General features: G+C 42.5%; 1 protein-coding gene across 1 annotated transcript in view; it reads left to right on the top strand.

The window, feature by feature from the left end:
• Nucleotides 1-11,533: 11,533 nt before the first annotated feature.
• The window catches only part of LOC139374308 (dimethyladenosine transferase 1, mitochondrial-like), a 33,640-nt gene continuing 20,714 nt past the window's right edge, over nucleotides 11,534-24,459 (top strand). The window contains exons 1-6 of the mRNA XM_071115340.1: nucleotides 11,534-11,748; nucleotides 12,197-12,345; nucleotides 12,797-12,948; nucleotides 13,055-13,163; nucleotides 13,762-13,913; nucleotides 14,073-14,192. Coding sequence (XP_070971441.1) covers nucleotides 12,213-12,345; nucleotides 12,797-12,948; nucleotides 13,055-13,163; nucleotides 13,762-13,913; nucleotides 14,073-14,192 — 666 coding nt within the window. The 5' untranslated portion in view covers nucleotides 11,534-11,748; nucleotides 12,197-12,212. The remainder of the gene's footprint in view (nucleotides 11,749-12,196; nucleotides 12,346-12,796; nucleotides 12,949-13,054; nucleotides 13,164-13,761; nucleotides 13,914-14,072; nucleotides 14,193-24,459) is intronic.

Genomic DNA, 24,459 nt, shown 5'->3' with positions numbered 1-24,459 from the left:
ATACATACATACACACACCCATACATATACATACACTCATGCGTATACACACATATACGCGTACGCACACACACACACCCATACATACGTACACCATTTTCCTCTTCCCGCTCGGTGCTTCTCTCACCCCATCACCATCATTGCGTCTCTCAATACATACATTTTAAACAAACTTACAAACAGAAATTAAACAAAAAAGCTCAGTTTAAACCAAGAGGTTAGGTTCCACACATGGAACGTACAGTGTAGTTCTGAAATACATACATCCCCGTCATTCTACGAGAATCCTTGCCGCATAATAGCTGATACCTCAGGTTCTAGGTAATTTAGATAAGGTTCCCATACTTTGTAGAACTGGTCTGTTTTAGAATGCAATGTACATGTCAGATATTCCAGAGGCACCCATTCAAATAGTATCTTATGCCAATCTTTAATAGAAGGAACCTTATCACTAATCCACTGTAAAAGGATGTTTTTCCTCGCTGCGAAGGTAAGGATGTTGTAAAGCCTCCTTTTTCCCACAGAAGTAACCTGCCTACTAGGGAGACCTAACAGTAAAGAAACTGGGTCCAATTCTAGATCAACCCCTAGGATCTTTTCAATTTCTTGCAGAACACCAGACCAGTATCTTTGTATTTTGGTACATGACCATAAACAATGTGTTAGGGTGCCTGTATCAGTTTTGCATTTAAGACACTGAGGGGAAGAGGAAGTGGGGCTAAAAGCATGTCTGCGATTTGGGGATATATGCAATCTGTGTATTATTCTTAATTGGATTGCTCTAGTACGATTACATATAGATATTGTTTTTGCATATCTCCAAATGTCCTCCCACATCTCTTCGTCAATAGTAACAGACAATTCTTTCTCCCACACTTGTTTCACCCTCTGTGTGTTGACAGCAGAAAGGGACCTTAAAGTATCATAAAACAGACTTACAGACATTTTCCTTTGTGGGAAAAAAAACATTATTTCAATGACAGACACATCAGGGTTACCAATTAAGGTGGTGCTCTTCAGGATATAATGTCTTACTTGTAGGAAGCGGAAAAAGTCCTGCTTTGGGAGTCAATATTTCTCGACCATCTGCTCAAATGACAACAAAATCTTATCAACAAATAAGTCATTTAGCCTGCGTATGCCCTTATTAAGCCAAAAGTTAAAGCCGGCATCCAGCAATCCTGGACTGAAATCTGGATTGTTAAGAATTGGGGTAAGAGCAGAGGTTAGTTTGGACCTTCCCAGGAAGCGTTGAACTGACCTCCATACTTTGAGTGTGTTAAGTGTAACGGGATTATTGCAGTGATCTTCTACAGACTTGAAACTTCTGAAAAATAAAAGATCCTGTAAGGGGTATTTTGAAAGAGAAGTCTCAATGTCTAACCAAATAGAGGAGTCATCATTTGTGAGCCAGTCAGAAATATAACAAAGGTGGGCACACCATTGATAGAACCTGATATTGGGCAGGTCCAAGCCGCCCATAGAACTTGGCAGCTGCAATATTGCCATCTTAAGTCTTGGTTTGCGTTTACTCCATATAAAGGAACTTAGCCATCCATTTACATCCTTTATTACCTTATTGGAGAGTAATACTGGGATCATTTGGATTGGGTAAAGTAGTCTAGGTAAAATGTTCATTTTCAAGAGGGATATTCTACCCAACCAAGAAATCGGGAGAGAGTTCCAGCGCTCCAGATCCTGTCTTATTGTATCAAACAAGGGAACAAAATTGGCTTTGTACATTTGCTGGAATTTAGGAGTTACAAATATACCCAGATACATGAAACCTGAGGGAGACCATTTAAAAGGGAAGGGGGGAGAAGTATTAGGTACAGAGTGCAGGCTACCAAGTGGCATAGCCTCTGACTTAGTTAGGTTAATCTTGTAGCCTGAGAATTCGCTGAATAATTCAATAATATTAATAAGAGCTGTAATTGAAGTCTCTGGACTAGAGATGAATATCAGGACATCATCAGCATACAAGCTTATTTTATGGTGAACATCACCAATGAGCAGCCCCTGTATAGCAGGCGTTACCCTGATGGCCTCGGCCAGTGGTTCCATAACGAGTGCAAAGAGGAGGGGGGATAAAGGACAGCCCTGTCTGGTACCTCTGTGTATAGAGAAGCTATTTGACCTTAGCCCATTAGTAAGGACAGCAGCCTGAGGATCATCATATAAAACTTTCACCCATTTTATAAAGTTGTCGCCCAGACCAAATTTATTTAGAGCAAATAATAGGTAAGACCACTCCACACAATCAAATGCTTTCTCAGCATATAGGGAGAGCACAAGACCATCCACAGCACTTTGTTGGTAAGCTTGAATTACATTAAGAAGCCGCCTGACATTGTTGCATGACTTACGGCCCTTAATGAAGCCAGTTTGGTCTCCTTTCACAATTAGTGGCAGTGAGTCCTCTAATCTTGTGGCTATAATTTTAGAAAGCAATTTTCTATCCACATTCAGAAGGGAAATTGGTCTGTACGAGGAACAAGACTCTGGACATTTTCCCTTTTTGAGAATAAGTGAAATGTTGGCTTCTCTCAGCGTTTGAGGGAGTTGGTCATTTGAAAATGAGTGATTAAACATATCACGCAATGGCTCAAGGATCAGGCCATAGAACTCTTTATAGAACTCACTACAAAACCCGTCTGGTCCTGGGGCCTTACCATTTTGCAGATTCTTAATTGCGAACATTATCTCTTCCTTGGTAATAGGGGCATTAAGGAGGGACCGCTGCTCTTCGGAGATAGTAGGGAGCTCAATCTTACAAAAGAAGTTCTCCATTAATTTGGGTGCATCATTTGGCAGTTCTGAGGCATAAAGATTTGTATATAATTTCTTAAATGAGTCACTTATCAGTTTATTTTCATATAAATGATTACCATCAGAGTCAGTAATAGTAGCAATTGACTGAGAGTCAGCTCTCTTTTTAGCTAGGTATGCCAAGTACTTTCCTGGCTTATCGCCATGTTCATATAGCTTTTGCCTGACAAATCTCATTTTCTTTTCAGCGTCCTGTGTTAGGAGAGAGTCTAACGTTGATCTAATGACTGGTATTTCCTTTAATAGGGCAGGAGTGGGCGTTTTAATGTAGTCCTTCTCTTTAGTTCCTAATTCACCCTCTAACATTTTTTGCTTTTCACGCTTTTTCCGTCTCTTAGTAGCTGTGTATGACATAATCAGACCCCTGGCATACGCTTTACAGGTCTCCCAAAGGAGCGAGGGGTTATCTGTTGATTGAGAGTTATTAGAGAAAAATGCTTTAAACTCTATAATGAAATATGATGTGAATGTATGGTCTTTAAGAATGGTTGTGTTCAACCTCCAATGTCTTGACCGATTGAATGCCCCGTTGAGTTTTATGTCCAGGATCACCTCCGCATGATCAGATATGACTATGCTTCCTATCCTAGCGGATAGAACAGACTGCAGAGACGTCCTGGGCACAAAAAAATAATCTATTCTAGTCTGACATCCATGCTCCATAGCCTCATCCTTTCTATGTATGGAAAAGAAAATCAATAGGAGAATATTGAGGCTCTTCCACCTAAAACCAAGCCTGGGCACCAATATGGATTCACACATATCTCAGCATGAGCTATAGCGGCTATTACTTTAGCAAGAAAAATAATAAAGATACGAATATTACTGAGCCGGAGTACGTGAGGACTCACGTCACTGTTTCATGATCAGATTCAACCAAAAATAAACAAAGTTATCCAATGCTGCTGAGGTGCAGCTTAAAAGTTATTTACCCGAGAGAGTCAATAAACGCAGCAGCCTCTTCAGGTGTGTAGAGCTTTTTAGGTGATCCGTTGACCATAATCTTCAATGTGGCCGGGTACAACAGTGCGTAGTCCATCTTCATTCTCCTGAGTCGAGCATTCGCCTCATCAAACGCTTTGCGTCTTCGTACAACCGCAGTGGAATAATCATTGAAGAATGAGACCCTAGGACTTTTACGTTGACTACCATCAGAGCCGATGTTTCTAGCCGCGTCCATGACGCGCTGCTTGTCGGTGAAGTTGTGGAACTTTATACCACCGGCCGTGGGCGCTGATTGGGACCGGGTATCGTGCTTGAGAGCAATGGGCTCTGTCCAGCTTCACACGGCCAGCCTTAGTGTCCATTTGTAGGTAGCCAGGGATCCATTCCTCAAAGAATTTTACTGAACGTGTCCCTTCAGAATTTTCCGGGAGTCCCACAACACGAATATTGCATCTGCGTCCTCGATTATCCAAGTCGTCAATGTGCTCCGCCATTTCGCGCACCTGTTTCTCAAGTGCTTTTATCTTAGCGTCCATAGATGTAGTTGAAGTTTCCACTGCATCAATTCTTCCTTCCGCCTCAACAACACGTTCCACAACCCTCTGTAATTCAGCTGAATGGCCTGCTATTGCTTTCAAGACCGTTCTTATCTTAGCATCGATCACTTTAGTAATGTTATCAGTCATCTTTTGAATCACCAGGTCCATTGTGCCTGTATCCGCAATGGTGCTAGCCTCGCTAACGTTAGCTAGCTCCTCATGCACATCCACAGGGGTGGTGGTTTTGGTCGACTTCTTAGTAGTTCTGTTGGGCATGTTGTCGGAGATTTTTGCGAAAAAGCCGTCAAGACTCATTATATGGTAACTTATTTAGCCAATTCTACCACTTTTTCAAGCTAGGAGATTAATGTAAAAATATAAATTTACGAATGCCACGAGAGCTCGCTGAAACACCGTGTTCTCTCTACGGCGCCATTTTCATCCCCCCCTGAGCTCTCTTTTGACGAACATATCAAGACTGTTTCAAGGACCGCTTTTTTCCATTTATGTAACATTGCAAAAATCTGAATTTCTGTCCAAAAATTATGCAGAAAAATGAATCCATGCTTTTGTTACTTCTAGGTTAGACTACCACAATGCTCTACTACCCGGATAAATCACTAAATAAACTTCCGTTAGTGCTAAATACGGCTGCTAGAATCCTGACTAGAACCAAACAAATTGATCATATTACTCCAGTGCTAGCCTCCCTACACTGGCTTCCTGTTAAGGCAAGGGCTGATTTCAAGGTTTTACTGCTAACCTACTAACCTTTCCGATTTGGTCCTGCCGTACATACATACACATATGCTACGGTCACAAGACGCAGGCCTCCTAATTGTCCCTAGAATTTCTAAGCAAACAGCTGGAGGCAGGGCTTTCTCCTATAGAGCTAAATTTTTATGGAATGGTCTGCCTACCCATGTGAGAGATGCAGACTCGGTCTCAACCTTTAAGTCTTTACTGAAGACTCATCTCTTCAGTAGGTCCTATGATTGAGTGTAGTCTGGCCCAGGAGTGTGAAGGTGAATGTAAAGGCAGCTCTTGCTGTCTCTGCCTGTCTGGGATGCTCTGCCTCTAACCCTATTACAGGGGCTGAGTCACTGGCTTACTGGTGCTCTTCCATGCCGTCCCTAGGAGGGGTGCATCACTTGAGTGGGTTGTGTCACTGACGTGGTCTTTCTGTCTAGGTTGGCGCCTCCCCTTGGGCTGTGCCGTGGCGGAGATCTTTTGTGGGCTATACTCAGCCTTGTCTCAGGATGGTAAGTTGGTGGTTGAAGATATCCCTCTAGTGGTGTGGGGGCTGTGCTTGGCAAAGTGGGTGGGGTTATATCCTGCCTGTTTGGCCCTGTCCGGGGGTATCATCGGATGGGGCCACAGTGTCTCCTGACCCCTCCTGTCTCAGCCTCCAGTACTTATGCTGCAGTAGTTTGTGTCTGGGGGCTAGGGTCAGTCTGTTATATCTGGAGTATTTCTCCTGTCTTATCCGGTGTCCTGTGGGAATTTAAGTATGCTCTCTCTAATTCTCTCTTTCTCGGAGGACCTTAGCCCTAGGACCATGCCTCAGGACTACCTGGCATGATGACTCCTTGTTGTCCTCAGTCCAGCTGGCCGTGCAACTGCTCCAGTTTCAACTGTTCTGCCTGAGGCTATGGAACCCTGACTTATTCACTGCGATTACTATTATTTGACCATGCTATTAATTTATGAACATTTGAACATCTTGGCCATGTTCTGTTATAATCTCCACCCGGCACAGCCAGAAGAGAACTGGCCACCCCTCATAGCCCGGTTCCTCTCTAGGTTTCTTCCATTCCTTTCCAGGGAGTTTTTCCTAGCCACCGTGCTTCTACACCTGCATTGCTTGCTGTTTGGGGATTTAGGCTGGGTTTCTATACAGCACTTTGATATATCAGCTGATGTAAGAAGGGCTATATAAATACATTTGTTTTGAAATAAATTTGATTTGATGCCCACAGTTATGGTAATCCTGAAATCAAAGAAGGAAACGAAAGGAATGTATTAGTGTGAGTTGTACATTTACACTGTATAACTCAATTTAACAATGCCTAAGAAATATGTAGGCCTACAAATGAATGGTCTCTGGGAATTCTGATGGACCGTCATAAGGACCGAAATATAGACTTGGTATAGTCCCACAATAACAGCTGCAAAGCTAATATTTCTGTAAACACTGAGTTAATTGGCGTTCACAGCTGGTCTGATTGGCTGAACGCAATATGCAACATCAGGGACTAGCATTAGCCACTGTAGCATGGTGGTGGAACATTTTTATTGCCTTCTCACCATTAAATCGAGTTAAGTTAAATAAAGGTTAAATAAAAACATTTAGTTAAGGAGGAAATCGATACCTATGCAGGCTGAATGGAGAATGTTTTATATACGAACTGGTCCACGGGGGATACGAGTGTATCGCCGGCTGCATAGATTCCCTTTGGACAGTGAGATGAAACACTCAATATTGCCATCTGCCGGCCATTGGGCTGGCAGTTGAAATTGAAAATGTAGTTGAAATTGGCTGTTTATGCATTAAATTGGCTTTGTATAATGTATACTCATCAGTTACACAGAGGTATTTATGTTTTTTTCTCCACCATTTTACCTTCAACATGTTACTGCAGTACTACTGGTGTATAAAATCAGATCAAATAAGAGGTGAAGATACCTAGGGTTTCTCCCACAAACTAACATGTATTCAGAGGGAGTAGAGGGCAGCACATAATGCTTTGGCAAAAAAAGTTGCAGAACTTTAGCGTTAAAGCTGACATCCAGTTTTATGTGGTGATAATACAACCTTTTAACTGTCACTTTACTTCTTTGTTGTGCAAAGGCGAGGGCCTGCATGGCAGACACTTGAGTTAAACTAGATATGAGTATACTGGAAATAGAGGACCCTCACTCGGTGCATGAAGACAATAAGCCATGAAGGATTTTGATAATTTTAGGCCTGCTTCCAAACCACATGCAAGCACCTTCTGTACACTTTCAGAAAAAAGGGTAAGGTTAGGTTACAGTATTGTTCCCTGGAATACAAAAATATCAAAATACACATAATGTACCTTACCTTAAGAGGTACACATATGATCTAACATAGTACTGTTCGATACTTTTTAGCGTACATGTGCGAATAATCTAGCATAATGGTATATTTGTGCCCAATATTTTGAATATAAAGGTAGAGGCGTGGATTATTGGGGGCGTGATTAGTTCTTTATTGGCCACCCATGAGTGGAAGTGTTGTACCAGTTTAAGTGGTTAAGGTTATGTTAATTAATGTTTGAGTATGTCCGCTAACACTTCTGAAGTCTTTATTAAGGCTTACAAAAGAGCATGTGACAAGAAAGAGCTGTAATTAATATTGTTGCGACCTTAACCCAACACTAGGTGGCCTTGACAACCTCTTGGCGTAATGGTTAAGGTGTTGGCTTGACAGATGCTGGACCCAGGTTTGAGTCCCGGTCGGGCCTATCCCCAGAATTTGGAATGGTGGAAAGGTGTGTAGCAGTCAGACACAGGATTGCTATATCATATGATGTGGTTTAGCTGATATGTTAAATATCTATCCAGGCTTTGTACGATCCAGAATATGCTGCAATGTAGTCAGGCAGGAACACAACCTTTGTCTGCAGCTAACCTAGTCTGCTGCTCCATACTGACAGGAGCATGTGAATGAGAGGGTAGGCTATGTTGGTTCCACATGGAACCCAATAGCGTTCTACCTGGAACCGAAAGGGTTCTACCTGGAACCAAAAAGGGTTCTTCAAAGGTTTATCCTATGGGGACAGCCGAAGAACCCTTTTAGGCTCTAGATAGCACCTTTTTTCACCATGGCCGGCCCTCAACTTTTGGGGGCACTAAGTGAGATTTGGTTGGGGCGTTCTCATGGGCAAAACCTTTTAGTGGCCCCCCTCTTGACGTCAAAGAGGAAAAATTGCCGTTTTAAAGTTAATTTCCTGCAATACTACAGTAAAACCGGCATAAAGAAAATGTTGCCATTTCAAAGCACATTTTCTGCTATTCTACACATACTGCCATACTGCCATAGGGTGGAGAGAAAAACTTGCACTTTTCAAACACATTTTATGCAATTTTATTCATTTTGCCATGGGGCGGAGAGAACATTAGCAGTTTTGCTAAGGTGTGGAAATATTTATTTGCAGTTTTAAAGCTAATTTTCTGCAATTCTACACGTTTTGCAATCATTTATGCCATGTTCCTGTGATATCTGGTAGCCCTCTGGAGGCCAGCACATCTGGGCACGTGTCCTGCATGACTGGTTGGTAATTCGGCCAGGATTACTATAAGGTTTAGGTAGCTGGTTAGACCTAGCAATCTAAAAACGTTTCACTGACATTAATTAATTGAGTGACTGTCAGTGACTGACATAACAAGAGGACCTTGTGTATTCTACTATTCTACCTCTCAACAATAACTTGAGACCCAGACTGAGTTTCTAAAAAAAATATATATATATATACTGTATTATTATTTTTTCAATGACGAGGGGCCGATGGGCCACAATTCACAGGGAGTCACCCCACAGAAAGACAGGGGCATCAGCAGAAAAAGCAGACCAGCAGGGACTGTCAGATGATACTGTATTGTATTCACAGGATTTACTAGACTGTGATCATTTCTTTAATAAGCCCTCCAATGCTATAGTACCAGTTTCATTGGCTAAGCAGCACAATCTCTGTGTAGGCTATATTGTTGTGTAGGCTATAGTGTTGTACTGTCTGTCCATTATAGTTTAAGATTGGTAAATATATATATATATTTAAATCTTATTTAATTGTATGCTCATTTAAATAACAATAGTTGAATGTATGAAAATCAGTGTTCACTTCATTTGGATGTACCTCTAAAATATACATGCAGCACTATCAGTCTGGAGAGCAGTGATTTGTCCAATGCTCTTCAATTAAATAATGGCATCTTATCAGAATTGTCAGAAAGGTGACTTTCCGGGAGAGAAAGTGAAGACAAAAGGTCCATACGAAGCTCTCTTTGAAGCACGTGATTGGTCGACTTGTTTCCATAGCAGCAAGCAGCATCGCAGACCGAGCCTCTCTCTCTCCTCTCCACCAAGGTCGGCAACAGCGGGATCTGTAACTGCCACTCATCCACATACCCTGGAGGGGAGCGTTTCCATCTCAACAAAAATAGTGCACCCTGACCCTCCCTGTACTGAGAACAGAGCTGCCGGGGAGATGAGGGACTCAGGGCCACAGGGTTCATTCTAACCAACAGCTGCGTGTGCACGATCGATCCTCCTTAGTCAAAACCTGTTTTGACGAATCTCTCCCCTACAGTAACTCCATCTTGCTGAGAGGATAATGTAATTATCCGAATGTGTTGTAAAGTCTGAAGCTGAATTTATAATGCTGTTTACCAAGAGGCTATGAGGAATCTTTATAATAACTCCCCAAGTAAATGTTGAAATTATGCATCTCCCCATAGCTGACAGGCTACTCTACTCATCCATAACATGTTGCTTCTTTCTGTGGGGACATTGAAAAAGAGCTGTTGATGAAAGTCATTTGTCAATACAATAATACATTATTACGCAATAGTATTACGTAATTATGAAATAGGGATGTATGGAAACAAAGATTATGGATATACTGACAAGATACATCTATCCGCCCTAACAATGGGAGTTGTTGTACACAAAGCGGCACGGCGGGCTGTCTAACTCGCGCCTATCCTTTCTTCGGTGGATACAGTGTTGTGATTCATTTTTGAATATTCAACGATGATTTTTGACGTTAACCGCCTGCATTCATTGGAAAGAGATGCTATGCTACTAGCCTCATACTATGAATATGCATAGCCATCTCAAGACAACTCGCCCAGATGTCTCTTGTGATGTCACGCGTTCTACATATATCGGTATTCGTAACAACTTAAGCATTACGGAACTTCTATTAGATCAAATAAACCTTATGTAGCAAATAAGCCATGTAGCATTTTTTTCGGTTGACCAAATTCGGCACTCTCATTGACCTCCATACAAAAACTCCTTGCTTGGTGGGAAAAACAACGAAAAAACGCCACCAGCTGGAGGGCTTGTCTCTTCCTCTTCCCCACTGATGGAAATTAGATCACATGAATTATCATCCCATTGTCTGTTAAAGCATATATACAATAGTGATGTATCATTATAAACGTAGACGATAAACATTATGTCAAAAAAATTGCAGCTTTGAGTACCATGCATCTGTCAATCGTTTTTTTTTAAACATCTCAGTCGGCCACAAGGATGAGTCAAGGTTGTCCACAGTTGTAAATAGCAGACAGATCAAACATGCTGAGGATGAGAAATCATGACATAACCACAATTAATTGTTCTCTTGGGAATACATCAACCAATAATGTTTATTTATTATAATGTATCTTTCAAACGTAGTAAGCTTGCAACGAAACATGCTTTCTTCTGCTGGCTATAATAGCGTTACATCAAAAATATGTGGACTTTCAAGGAGGGGATCCGATTAAGCTGGCTTGTAAGCGTAGTTTTCAGTGGGTGAAAAGGGATTTCATCCGTTCCGGAACCTGGCTGCCCCCGGGGCATGAGCTGGGTATACTGTACTGGCCGACGGCGAAGTCGGCTCAAAACAAAAGTGACGTAGGTTAAGCACGTGGAGTAATAAGTAGGATTCTGTGTTTTCATGTGCAAAAGTTATTGCTTTTGATGAAAACGATTTATCTGTCGTCCCACTGAAAACGATTTATAAAATTCGAACATATATTTTATGGAAAAAATCTGTATGTTTGTCAACGATGCATTCGGTCTTTTTGACAAAATGATCAAGATTACTTTTCGATTTAAGTAGGGCGCGCCACCCTCATCGGCTTCGCCGGTCCACGTGACGTTCCAATGGCCGGTGCAACCCGGGACAGTTTAATAAAGTCCTTCACTGTCAAACTGAAGTTCCGCCTATCCCAAATTGATTGGTTGCAGAAGCGATTATTCCAATCTCATTGGATGTCATCCTGCCAGTTTCCTGACGACCGCAGCATTTCAGGAAGAACATCCAGACTGGTGAGAAGCGTGTTATCCGGCGAAGTCTTTTATCTTTATTTTACCGTTCTCAAAGTCATATTTGCATGGTCGAGTTTGAGAACCTAAATTTGTTGCAACTTTTTCAGGTCAGGGGTTTTTGTATGCGACCTTTATAATTAGCTATAGAGAAAAATAAGCAAAAAGTCGATGCTGGTTTCTCAGTTGGCTAGCTACAGAGTTAACGTTACACGTTTCGAGTTGCTAGCCACAGATTCAGTAAAGAGCAATATATCTTCACGGTCACAGTGTCAAGCATTAACGTTAGCTACAATGTATCACATTATGCCTGTTGTAGGTCTGTAGGTCCCGCACTCTGCTTCACTTATCCAAACTCAAGTAGCTAAACTAGTAAGTTGACACTTGCCTTTGAATTTTTCTTAGCCAGCCAGCAGATGACTGTTATAGTATGAATGAATGACATTATGGAGCAGAACCACCGCAGAGTAATTCCAGTGTCTTTGGCAGGACACACTATAAAATATAATGCCCAATATCGATTTCATAATACGATGTCATTTGGTCATTTATCCACTGGGTGGCGATCAAGATCATGTTTTTAATCCTCAAAGTACCATGTATTTTTTTTCTACCATTGATCATTCCTTGACAATAGCAGTTGTGCTTTCACATAGTATCTTGAAGCTCTAAAATGAAACCCTTGATATATACATTGCTGAGTAAACCCTATATTCATGGTGATCAGAACCTGGATGCATTAGCATATTAATTATGGGAGATTAGTAGATAATCCCCAGACCTCTGTTCTATCACTAATTACTCTGACGTTTCCCCACAGCAGCACAGTTTGAGAGATGGCGGCTCCCAGAAAGATAGCGTTGTTTCGCCTGCCTTCCCTGCCCACCATTGGGGAGGTAATCAAGCTGTACAAACTGCGAGCAGAGAAACAGCTGTCCCAGAACGTTCTGCTGGACATGAGGCTCACAGGTGAGTCAGCCATCTCCTCTAGCTGCAATGCACCAACACCTGGTACACTGTGAGGACACAATGGTGTTTTTGTCTCCCCCCTGTTCACAACACATTCAGTGTGCCGGACTGCAGTGCTCACATAGGCTTGTTCACAAGCAACAGACACTACCGATGTGATTCTATCAGTGATGCAGTGCTGCAGATCTGTTCTGGTGCCCTTGAACAAGGTTTCTGTTTTAGTACAAAAGAAGCTTAGCCAACTTTGCCAAAGAGCGATAGGATCCAGGGATATGGTAAAATACCGTGCCCCTGCCAACCCTTATTTTGCTTGCAAGACATATGGAAGACACTGTTGTTGAAAGGCATGTAAGATCGACTTGATACATTGTTCACCTTAATATACCCAACCCATTCCAATGTTTGGAAGTAATGCACCCTGGTCACTGTCTGTTCTGAACTGTGTGTTTAGATAAGATTGTATGCCAGGCAGGCAGTCTGAGGGAAGCCCATGTGTGTGAGGTGGGTCCAGGACCTGGAGGGCTGACCCACTCCATCCTCAATGCTGGGGCTGCAGACCTGCTGGTGGTGGAGAAGGACAGCCGCTTCATACACGGCCTAAACGTAGCTACAGGAGACCAAGCAGGAAGAGTTTGTCTTTAAAATAATTGCCCAAATTGGAAACAGTAAATACTCAAGTGCCTGTAATATGCAAATTCTGTTTCCACAGCTTTTGTCTGAAGCAGCACCAAGGAAACTCAGGGTTGTCCATGGTGACATACTCACGTCCAGAATGGACCGAGGATTCCCAAAAGTCATAACCAAGGCATGGGAGGATGGTGAGTGAGATGAAGAAGTAGACTTAGTATTGAGGTAGATTTGCCACTTGCCTGATTGATGGAAGCTCCTACTAGATTGCTTTAAGTCTGGAACACACATTACATTGATTTATGTTTTGTACATTGTGTTGCAACAGTGTGATACTACTGACGAGTTCTAAACTTTAAGTATTGTTAATTATCACGTATCCTATTGGAATATTGAGTGCCATAGTCTAGTTTCTACACCAGAAGTTAATGGTTATCTAAAGGGGGAATGTATTGTGTAAAGGAAGGGCAATCACATGTGACAGGCACTGATAAGGGTGGAGAGATGTGGTTTATTGAGGAAGGGGGTCGAGGTCAGGTCACATTACGGGAGAAGGAACCGTTTATGGCCCGCATCACTTAATTTCCTGTCTAGCAATAACGATGTAATGTTTAGAGAGAAGGAGCACGTCACTCAAATTGGGGTTTATATACCACCACTGGTGGAACCATGTCTTTGTCTTTGCAGCTGTATGACCCAGTGGCTGAATGAACTTAGTTTGAGCTTTACTAATGGTCTGTGAGTTTTACTCTTATTTAGAACCTAACACTACTAAAACTGTCCCTCCAGATCTACCGGACCTGCATATCATTGGGAACCTTCCCTTCAGTGTGCCCACTTCTCTCATCATCAAGTGGCTGGAGAACATATCCAACAGAATTGGACCCTTTGTTTACGGCCGGACCAGACTGACCCTTACCTTTCAGAAGGAGGTGGCAGAGGTGTGTGTGCTGTTTGTTCAATACTGTCTATTCTCACTCGGTCCATGTTCCTGAATCAGTAACTTCTTTTCCAGTCTGATTATTCAGCCCTTTTTTGTTGATCTAACTGCTCAGGGCCAGAAATGATACTGACACAAAATGTTGGGTTCCCCTCTCCAGAGGTTGACAGCCAGCACAGCCAGCAGGCAGAGTCGTCGTCTGTCCATCATGGCCCAGTACCTCTGTGCTGTCAAGAGCTTCTTCACCATCCCAGGACGGGCCTTCATCCCCAAACTTGAGGTAGGACCCCACGCTCTGCTCTACTCTGCGCGCACACACACACACACACACACACACACACACACACACACACACAGAGCATCTTGGCTATGTATCCAAGTTGATGATGACAATGCTCCGTTTGTGGAGCGCACACACTTGTAAATGGGCTCACAATCAGCCACACATCACCCCACACCAGGGGGTAGGACCCCCTATTTACTCTCTGTTCTCCTCCTCTTCCATTGCCCCCTTTTCTGCTGCTGTCACTAGACACGTACAGTTCAAGGGTTCATTACGGCTACGTTAAATCAATGTTGTCTCAAAGTGTCTTCAGAATTGTGATACGTTGTTGGGTTATGATGCCTGGTGGATATATATCACACAGCAGTATTGAGGCCTCTTTTTACTGTCTTTTCTGTGTCGCTGGTGGGTTCCAGGGGAATGCTTATTATATAAGATTATAGGCCTAGGCTATTGACTACAGAGAATGTTTCTCTGTTCTTGGGGATGGGCTATAGGTTGCTGTCTGATGGACTAGGGTCCCCTGAAGAAGAAGTCCCTCTAGGAGCCCTCTATGAGTAAATATTTCATCTGTATGGAATGGATGGAGTAAGTGAAGTGAATGAAACTAGGGCTGATTGTTCATTCTCTTGGAAGAAATGGCTCCAATGATTATTTAATCACACAGAGGCAGCTTTTACACCGTGTGTGTGTGTGTAAGTACAAGTGATGTTTGTGCGCAGGCGTCTGTGTAAGTATGTGAGTAGTGTGTTTATGCTGCAGTTGTTAATTTGTGCTCATGCATGTTCATCGCACAAACAGTTCTAAGTTGTATTAGTCGTATGTACGGGATACACATGGTATACATCGTCCTACCAAATGTATCGTTGTATTAGATACACATGGTATACATCGTCCTACCAAATGTATCGTTGTATTAGATACACATGGTATACATCGTCCTACCAAATGCTTCCTTGCAGGATCCATCTCAATGCAACAGCATTAAGAAATAATAAAAGATAAGAATAAGAACATAAAGTAAATGGCTCAGTAGAATAGAATACAAATTTTAGCATAAGTACACTTGAGATAAAAAGGTGCTATCTAGAACCTAAAAGGGTCCCCATAGGAGAACCCTTTGAAGTACCCTTTTTGGTTCCAGCCAAAGAACCCTTTTGGAATTGGTTTTTCTAAGAGTATATAATACAGGTTGGCACAATTCATAGTCCAATATTTCCACGTGTTTTAGAGAAAGTGTTTAAATTGTGCTGTATTTAGCCATCATTATAAGTCTGGCAACAGCAGCAGTGATGTGTATGTAGCATGAATGCGCGCGCGTGTGTGTGTGGTAAGGTGCGGAGAATCAAATCAAACGTTATTTGTCACATGTGCCGAATACAACAGGTGTAGACCTTACAGTGAAATGCTTACTTACAAGCCCTTAACCAACAATGCAGTTCAAAAAGAGTTAAGAATATATTTACCAAATAATATAAAAAGCAACACAATAAAATAACAATAACGAGGCCATATGCAGGGGGTACCGAGTCAGTGTGAGGGGGTACAGGTTGGTTGAGGTAATTTGTACATGTAGGTAGGGGTAAAGTGACTATGCATAGAATCAGCAGGTGGTCAGTCCAGTTCAAGTGTTCAGCAGTCTGATGGCTTGTAGATAGAAACGGACTCTGAGCCTGTTGGTATCCAACCTCATGATCCGATACCGTCTGCCTGACAGTAAAGGAGAGAACAGTTTGTGGCTGGGGTGTGTGGGGTCCTTGATGATTTTGCAGGCCTTTTTTAGGCACTGTTTTGAGTAGATTTTCTGGATGGGTGGGAGCACGGTCCCAGTGATGTAGTGGGCCGTCTTCATCACCTGCTGGAGGGCCTTGCGGTCGTGGACGGAGCAATTCCAGTACCAGGCCATCATGCAACTGTTTAGGACGCTCTCGATGGTGCAGCGTTAGTATTTGTAGATGAATGCACAGGGTTGCATGCCAAATTTCTACATCCGGCTTAGGAAGTAGAGCCGCTGTTGCGCCCTCTTGATAAGAGTAGTGGTGGTGTTGGTCCATGATGAGTCCTCTGTGATGTGGACGGCGAGGAACTTAAAACTCATGACTCTCTACTGCAGTCCCGTTGATGTGGATTGGGGCATGTTCCCTCCTCTGCTTCCTGAAGTCAACAATCAACTCCTTTGTTTTGCTGACGTTGAGGGAGAGGTTGTCATGACACCACAATTTCAGTTTACTAACCACCTCCCTATAGGCTGACTCGTCGTTGTTGGTTATCAGCAAACTTGATGATGGAGTTGGTGTCTAGGGAGAGTGGATGTCTAAGACAAATAATGGGTATTTCATGAGCTGGTCTCCTGCTGATGACAAGGCCGAACAGCACATTGCTGTTCATTCTGTGATTTTATACCCAATAATATATATATATACCTTCACATGTTCATGTAAATAAACTCAGCAAAAAAAGAAATGTTTACTGTGTTTATTTTCAGCACACTTAACGTGTCAGTATTTGTATGAACATAACAAGATTCAACAACTAAGACATAAACTGAACAAGTTCCACAGACATGTGACTAACATAAATTGAATAATATGTCCATGAACAAAGGGGGGTCAGAATCAAAAGTAACAGTCAGTATCTGGTCTGGCCACTAGCTGCATTAAGTACTGCAGTGCATCTCCTCCTCATGGACGGCACCAGATTTGCCAGTTCTTGCTGTGAGATGTTACCCCACTCTTCCACCAAGGCACCTGCAAGTTCCTGGGCATTTCTGGGGGGGAATGGCCCTAGCCCTCACCCTCCGATCCAACAACTCCCAGATGTGCTCAATGGGATTGAGATCCGGGCTCTTCGCTGGCCATGGCAGAACACTGACATTCCTGTCTTGCAGGAAATCACGCACAGAACGAGCAGTATGGCTGCTGCGTTGTCATGCTGGAGGGTCATGTCAGGATGAGCCTGCAGGAAGGGTACCACATGAGGGAGGAGGATGTCTTCCCTGTAACGCACAGCATTGAGATTGCCTGCAATGACATCAAGCTCAGTCCGATGATACTGTGACACACCGCCCCAGACCATGACGGACCCTCCACCTCCAAATCAATCCCGCTCCAGAGTACAGGCCTCGGTGTAACGCTCATTCCTTCGACGATAAATGCGGTTTGTGCCCGTAGGTGACGTTGTTGCCAGTGATGTCTGGTGAGGACCTGCAATACAGGGACAGTCTGAGCACTGATGGAGGGATTGTGCATTCCTGGTGTAACACGGGCAGTTGTTGTTGCCATCCTGTCCTGCAGGTGTGATGTTCGGATGTACCGATCCTGGGCAGGTGTTGTTACACGTGGTCTGCCACTGCGAGGATGATCAGCTGTCCATCCTGTCTCCCTGTTGCGCTGTCTTAGGCGTCTCACAGTACGGACATTGCAATTTATTGCCCTGGTCACATCTGCAGTCCTCATGCCTCCTTGCAGCATGCCTAAGGTACGTTCAAGCAGATGAACAGGGACCCTGGGCATCTTTCTTTTGGTGTTTTTCAAAGTCAGTAGAAAGGCCTCTTTAGTGTCCTAAGTTTTCATAACTGTGACCTTAATTGCCTACCGTCTGTAAGCTGTTAGTTTCTTAACGACTGTTCCACAGGTGCATGTTCATTAACTGTTTATGGTTCATTGAACAAGCATGGGAAACAGTGTTTAAACCCTTTACAATGAGGATCTGTGAAGTTATTTGGATTTTACAAATTATCTTTGAAGACAGGGTCCTGAAAAAGGGAAGTTTTTTTTTTTTTTGCTGAGTTTATAATAATTCATAACACACTGACTAATGGAAGACTGGTATTACAGGAATTCCTGTTTGGATGAACAGTGAAATAGACCATAAATCGATAATAAACAAAATAATAATAATTAGGTGTGTGTTTATATTTGTCCTATTTCAAATGTACAAGTGTGTATTAATATGCATGTGTGAATTGGAAATGTGTTTTTTGCATATCCCACTCTCCCTGAGACACCCTCATATTGTGGAGTCACAGCCAGGGTCTGCCATTATCAACTTAGGCCCTGAAGCAATTAGGGTTAAAGTGCTTTGCTCATGGGCGCATTGACAGATTTTTCACATTGTCTACTCTGGGATTCGAACTAGCGACATTTCGGTTACTGGCCCAAAGCTCTAACTGCTAGGCTACCTACCGCCCTTACAATACTGTATATACTTATGTTTTGTGTAAATATAGGTCCTTAAGTTCTACCAAAAGGGGGAGAGGGTGTTTCTAGATTAGTCTCATTTTCATGTCCCCTGAGGCCTGTTTACAGCTGGATTTGTGCAAAATCTTTGTTCATAGCCACTTACCCAGAGAGTGTTTTTATCAATACCTTGAAGTGCACTCGTGGGCAAAGGTAGGACTGATATTAAGTGCTTGAGGCAGTGCAGTACGAGAGTACATTCGGCCAAGACATCTACTACTGGCCATAACCATTGCTAAGAAGCAATGCACATGAAGTAGGGTGGACGATGGAGAGCTGTATTCCTGAAGGCTGTGCCTCTGTGTCTTTCTGTTTGTCCACACTGTCTGCTGAGGCCTGGTGGAGCAGCACGAGTTCTTAGACTGAGGAGAACATGCACATAGCCAAGCTAGACAAATCCAACATCCGCTCTACATTCTAATTGTTGGTATTATCTTGCTCTCTCTGTGGCTTTGGATTGCTAATTGTGTGTTTTTATGAATAGGGATTTGCTCTTATTGACGTTTCACTTATATGTTTTTTCTTTTTTTCTTTATTCCTGGCATGTATCAGTCACATCTGAACTATGGTAACCCGGTTCTGGTGTGTGTGATGTGTGTATTCAAATCTGTAGGAACGGGTTAATACAGACGAAGGAACGTTGCTGCTGTGTAGCTGTAATAATGTTGTTCAGCAGTTCTGAGAAAATGTGTCACAAAGAACTCTATGGATAGCAGTGTGTTACACACTGTGTTACACACTGCTATCTCCCATTTTTACAGTACATCAAACCAGAAGCAGGGGCTATGTTACCTATATAACAATTAGCAGTGTAACCTCCTCACCTTCTGTGAAAATGTGTTTAATAGTTGTACTCTAACCAACGAACAGAAAACATCATTGAACCTTATAAAACTCAATGGTGAGAAAATGGCAATTGGATGAAAAAACCCATTAGTGGATTTAGTGGTTAATCCATTTTAACCTGAGGGAAAGAGAGGCACATTGTAGCTGACTGGTGATAATTTTTACATTTGCAGCTGCTGGTCCATAGTGTTGTGACTTAGGCTTTATCCTTTGTGTTATTTCATCTGTTGCCATGCATGTTCTCACCCCTGGAAGGAATGCACTGACTACCTCTGTCACATTGACTGAGTCTGATTGTCCTTGAAGGCTTCCGTCCAGCGTGATTGGATGACTCCTCGTTTGCCCTCCGGTCCATTGTGCCCTAGGTCTGCCTGTCACGGATCACATTCACACCCCTCTTTCTCCTCCTTGATTAGCTTTGCGTGTTAATATACATATTCAAGAAGAAAATACAAAATGGCTGCTTGTGGCAAATACAGGTCACTTGTAAATTGCAAATTACATTTTTATGTTCCCGAAAAAACAAAAAAGGTGTTATTGGCTTAGTAGAAATGACAAAGTACATAAATGGCTGTCTCTCTGATGTAATATTCTGACGGAGGGTCAAGGGGTTTGTGACCTCGGCCACAGAGATTTGAGACCATTTGACATCCCTTCAACATTATCGCCAACCCTGTGTTTTTCAGCCAACCCTGTGTTTTTCAGCCAACCCTGTGTTTTTCAGCCAACCCTGTGTTTCTCAGCCAACCCTGTGATTTTCAGCCAACCCTGCGTTTCTCAGCCAACCCTGCATTTCTCAGCCAACCCTGCGTTTCTCAGACAACCCTGCGTTTCTCACTGCCTTTCCTAAAATGGAGGTTATTCAGACAAAGAGAGGAAAGCATGTTAGTGAGACTTGCCCATCCAATTCGCCCCGGCCTCCTCTCCTCTAGCCTGCACAGTTCTTTCCTGTCAGAGTGTGATTAAAATCTGCCTGTCTCTGTCATTAACGGGTCTATAAGTCGCTCAATAGCTCCTCCATCACGTCCTAGAGGGCTGCTTCTCCACAGTAGACCCACGGGCCTCCAAGCTCCACAGACAGACAGAAAGAGAAAGCTTGAAAGAGGGAGAGAATGGGATGTGGAGCGAGTTAGTGGGAGTGATTGAGCTGAGAAGAGAGGTGGAGAGATTGGAAGACAGTGGGAGAGAGCAGTAGGAGATAAGAGTGGGAATGCTGCAACAGTCAGTGTGTACTCCACATGCAGTAGGAAAGGTAGGAGAGGAGAATGCTGCAACAGTCAGTGTGTACTCCACATGCAGTAGGAAAGGTAGGAGAGGAGAATGCCCGGAGACAGATTCATGACGTTGATTGATCTGAAGGGAGAGTGAAGCGTACCTCCAGCAGATGGTTGTCCGGGGCCGTCACCAGCCATCCTGAGTAATGGCTGCATCAGCGATCGGCTACCCACCCTGCTTCCCTAGCTCCAGTCTCTGAGGGGGAGGGCCGTACTGATGTTTTCCTTGTGCACAGCCCCTACTGATTTACTTAAAAATGTTGAATATTGTTTGTTACTTTGCGAAACAAGGCGTGCGTTACTTTCAGAATTATATTTCTACCAAACATTGCTATTCATAGATTCTGTAATCTACTGGAAAGTGTGCCCTCTATACATCTTTATGGGTCCATGTACTGTACGTAGCTCGAGAGAGATTTTTCATGAAAAGATAGTTAATCTGTACAGATCTCGTAGTAATCAAAAAAAAAAAAAAGTTAAACAAATCAAAACATATTTTAGATTCTTCAAAGTATCCACCCTTTGACTTGAAGACAGCAGTGGTGTAAAGTACTTTAAAGTACTACTTAAGTTGTTTTTTTGCGGTGTCTTACTTTACTTTTACTCTACTACATTCCTAAAGAAAACAATGTACTCCATACATTTTCCCTGACACCCTTAAGTACTCGTTGCATTTTGAATGCTTAGCAGGAAAATGGTCCAATTCACGCACTTATCAAGAGAACAACTCTGCTCATCCCTACTGCCTCTGATCTGGCAGACTCACTAAACACACATACTTCATTTGTAAATTATGTCTGCGTATTGGAGTGTGACCCTGACTATCCGTAAATTAAAAAAGCAAGAAAACCTTGCCGTCTGGTTTGCCTGAACTCAGTTGTGAGTGTTGCAACCAAGGATAGACGATTTTTACGCACTTCAGCACTCAGTGATCTTGTTCTGTGAGCTTGTGTGGCCTACCACTTTGCAGCTGAGCCGTTGTTGCTGCTAGACGTTTCCACTTCACAATAACAGCACTTACAGTTGACCGGGGCAGCTCTAGCAGGGCAGACATTTTACAGACGGACTTGTTAGAAAGGTGGCATCCTATGATGGTGCCACGTTGAAAGTCACTGAGCTCGTCTGTACGGGCCATTCTACTGCCAATGTTTGTCTATGGAGAGGGCATGGCTGTGTGCTCTATTTTCTACACCTGTCAGCAACAGGTGGCTGAAGTAGCCGAATCGACTGATTTGAAGGAGTGTCCAAATACGTTTAGTGTATATACCAGGCAGTGTCAGAGGAAAGCCCTAAAAATGGTCAGACTCCAGCCACCCAAGTCATAGTCTGTTCTTTCTGCTACCGCATGACAAGCGGTACCGATGCACCAAGTCTGGAACCAACAGGACCCTGAACACCTTCTACCCCCAAACCATAAGACTGCTGAATAGTTAACCCAATAGCTACCCGGACCATCTGCATTGACCCTTTTTTCACCAACTCCTTTGACTCATCATATGCTGCTACTGTTTATGTTACTTTATAGTTATAGCAAAGTTATTATCATTGTGTGTATTATTACGCGTGCTTACTCTTCTATTCGTTTAGTTTTTACATTGTACTACAGCACACAATTCATCTAGGCCTTTTCCTATCCTATATAATGGGGTCAACCATGGTATTACCAGAGTATAGGAAAGATAACGCCTGAAGGCTTGTACTCGATACATCATAGTTCCAAGGTAAATTTATAAACAATTTTGAATCCTCCCTTAAACAAAATGCCTAGGTTGGCAGAGTTGGCTTATCAACATCTTGATAGTTGACATGTGCTTTTCTTTCTATTGCCCCTCCTATCTGAAATGAATGCGGGGTTAGCTGGGATTCAATGCTGGCAGATTCACATGAACATCGTCCACGCCAAGAAACATTTAGGTATTCTGAAACATAATTGAGGAATCCTGGCCATGTTCCAGGAAAAGACGGTCAGCTTCAAACAGGCAATTGCAGGCGGGTTCCTTGAAACACTGCAAATTCGGAGAAAAAGGAGCTACAGTGCCTTCAGAAAGTATTCACACCCCTTGACCTTTTCCAGATGTTGTTGTGTCACAGCCTGAATTTAAAATGCATTAAACTGAGATTTTGTGTCACTGGCCTACACACAAGACCCCATAATATTTTTGAATGACTACCTCATTTCTGTACCCCACACATCTGTAAGGTCCCTCAGTCAAGCAGTGAATTTCAAACACAGATTCAACCACAAAGACCAGGGTGGTTTCCCAATGCCTCGCAAAGAAGGGCACCTACAGTATTGGTAGACGGGTAAAAAAAAAGAATTAGAAACAGATATTGAATATCCTTCTGAGCATGGGAAAGTTATTAATTACACATTGGATGGTGTATCATTACAACCAGTCACTACAAAGATATGTACTTTATGTCCTGAATACAAAGTGTTATGTTTGGGGAAAAACAAACACAACACATCACTGAGTACCACTCTTCATTTTCAAGCATGGTGGTTACTGCATCATGTGGCTGCATCGCGTTATGGGTATGCTTGTCATCGGCAAGGACTAGGGAGTTTTTGGGGGGGATAAAAATAAACGGAATAGAGCTTAGCACAGGCAAAATTCTAGAGGAGACTGGTTCAGTCTGCTTTCCAACAGACACTGAGAGACAAATTTAATCTTTCAGCAGGACAATAACCTGAAAGACCAAAAATACACTGGAGTTGCTTACCAAGATGACATTGAATGTTCCTGAGTGGCCTAGTTACAGTTAAATCAGCTTGAAAATCTTAATGCAAAGCTTGAAAATGATTGTCTAGCAATGATCAACAACCAACTTGACAGAGCTTGGAGAATATTTTTGATAATAATGTGCAAATATTGTAAAATCCAGGTGTGCAAAGCTCCTAGAGACTTACCCAGAAAGACACAGCTGCAATCACTGCCAAATGTGATTCTAACATGTGAGAGATATCTGTATTTCATTTTCAATATATTTGCAAAAAAAATGGTATTGTGTGTAGATTAAATATATTTTATCTATTTTTTAATTCGGGCTGTAAAACATCAAAATGTAGAATAAGTCGAGGGTTATGAATACTTTCTGAAGGCTCTGTATAGTATTGAAAGGATCAATACATAAGCTGTTAACTCTGTGTTTTTATTTTTAAAGATTTTAATTAAAAAGGTCAAGCACTGATTTTACATTTTTCATTTCAGCCTGTTCAGGGCACTTCAGCTGAGCGGTGTGCTTTTCACATATACACACAAAATAGAAAGCCTGGTCTGCTGGAAAAAAACATGGTCTGTGCCAACAAACAAAAAAGGTTAGATTCATTTGTTTCCAGCTAAAATAATACAATTACTGTAGATAAAAAAAATATTTGCAGTGCAAGAACAATAATTGTTTTCTGATTCTCCAAATGCCATAACCAACTCTGATTTTCTGTTTGGTTCATTCAGAACAGCCCTGGAAACGATGCCTAATAACTACGTGTGAGGAAAGGTCTGTTTCAAGAGACATTTTTCTATTCATCACTCTGTCATGTAGTGGACCTTACCTTTTAGCCAATCTTTTTAGTGCCGTAACTCTTCTAATGCTTCTGGTGATCTGAAATATTCAAATGCTTCTTTGAACTGTCAGGGTGTCTTTGTCATCTTGCTGAGCTCATACTGCTTCTCTCAGCACTTCACTGCTGCAGCAAGGTCATTGCCATTACTCCCCAGCCTCAGATGTGTACTGGAACAGGAGGGCAAAGTCTTGGACAATGCAAGGTCATTTTCAGCTGCTGTCGATGACCATATTATATCGCCAATATGGACTCTCATGAAGATGATGGTTGTCCAGAAGAAAATGCCTTGCATTAAGTAAGGTGAAATATTGGCATGCCTTGGGTGATTGTTCTCAGCGATG

This window comes from Oncorhynchus clarkii, chromosome 19 (assembly GCF_045791955.1).
Source record: "Oncorhynchus clarkii lewisi isolate Uvic-CL-2024 chromosome 19, UVic_Ocla_1.0, whole genome shotgun sequence".
In the NCBI taxonomy this organism is placed as follows: domain Eukaryota; kingdom Metazoa; phylum Chordata; class Actinopteri; order Salmoniformes; family Salmonidae; genus Oncorhynchus; species Oncorhynchus clarkii.
This window is presented reverse-complemented; position numbering and strand designations above follow the sequence as displayed.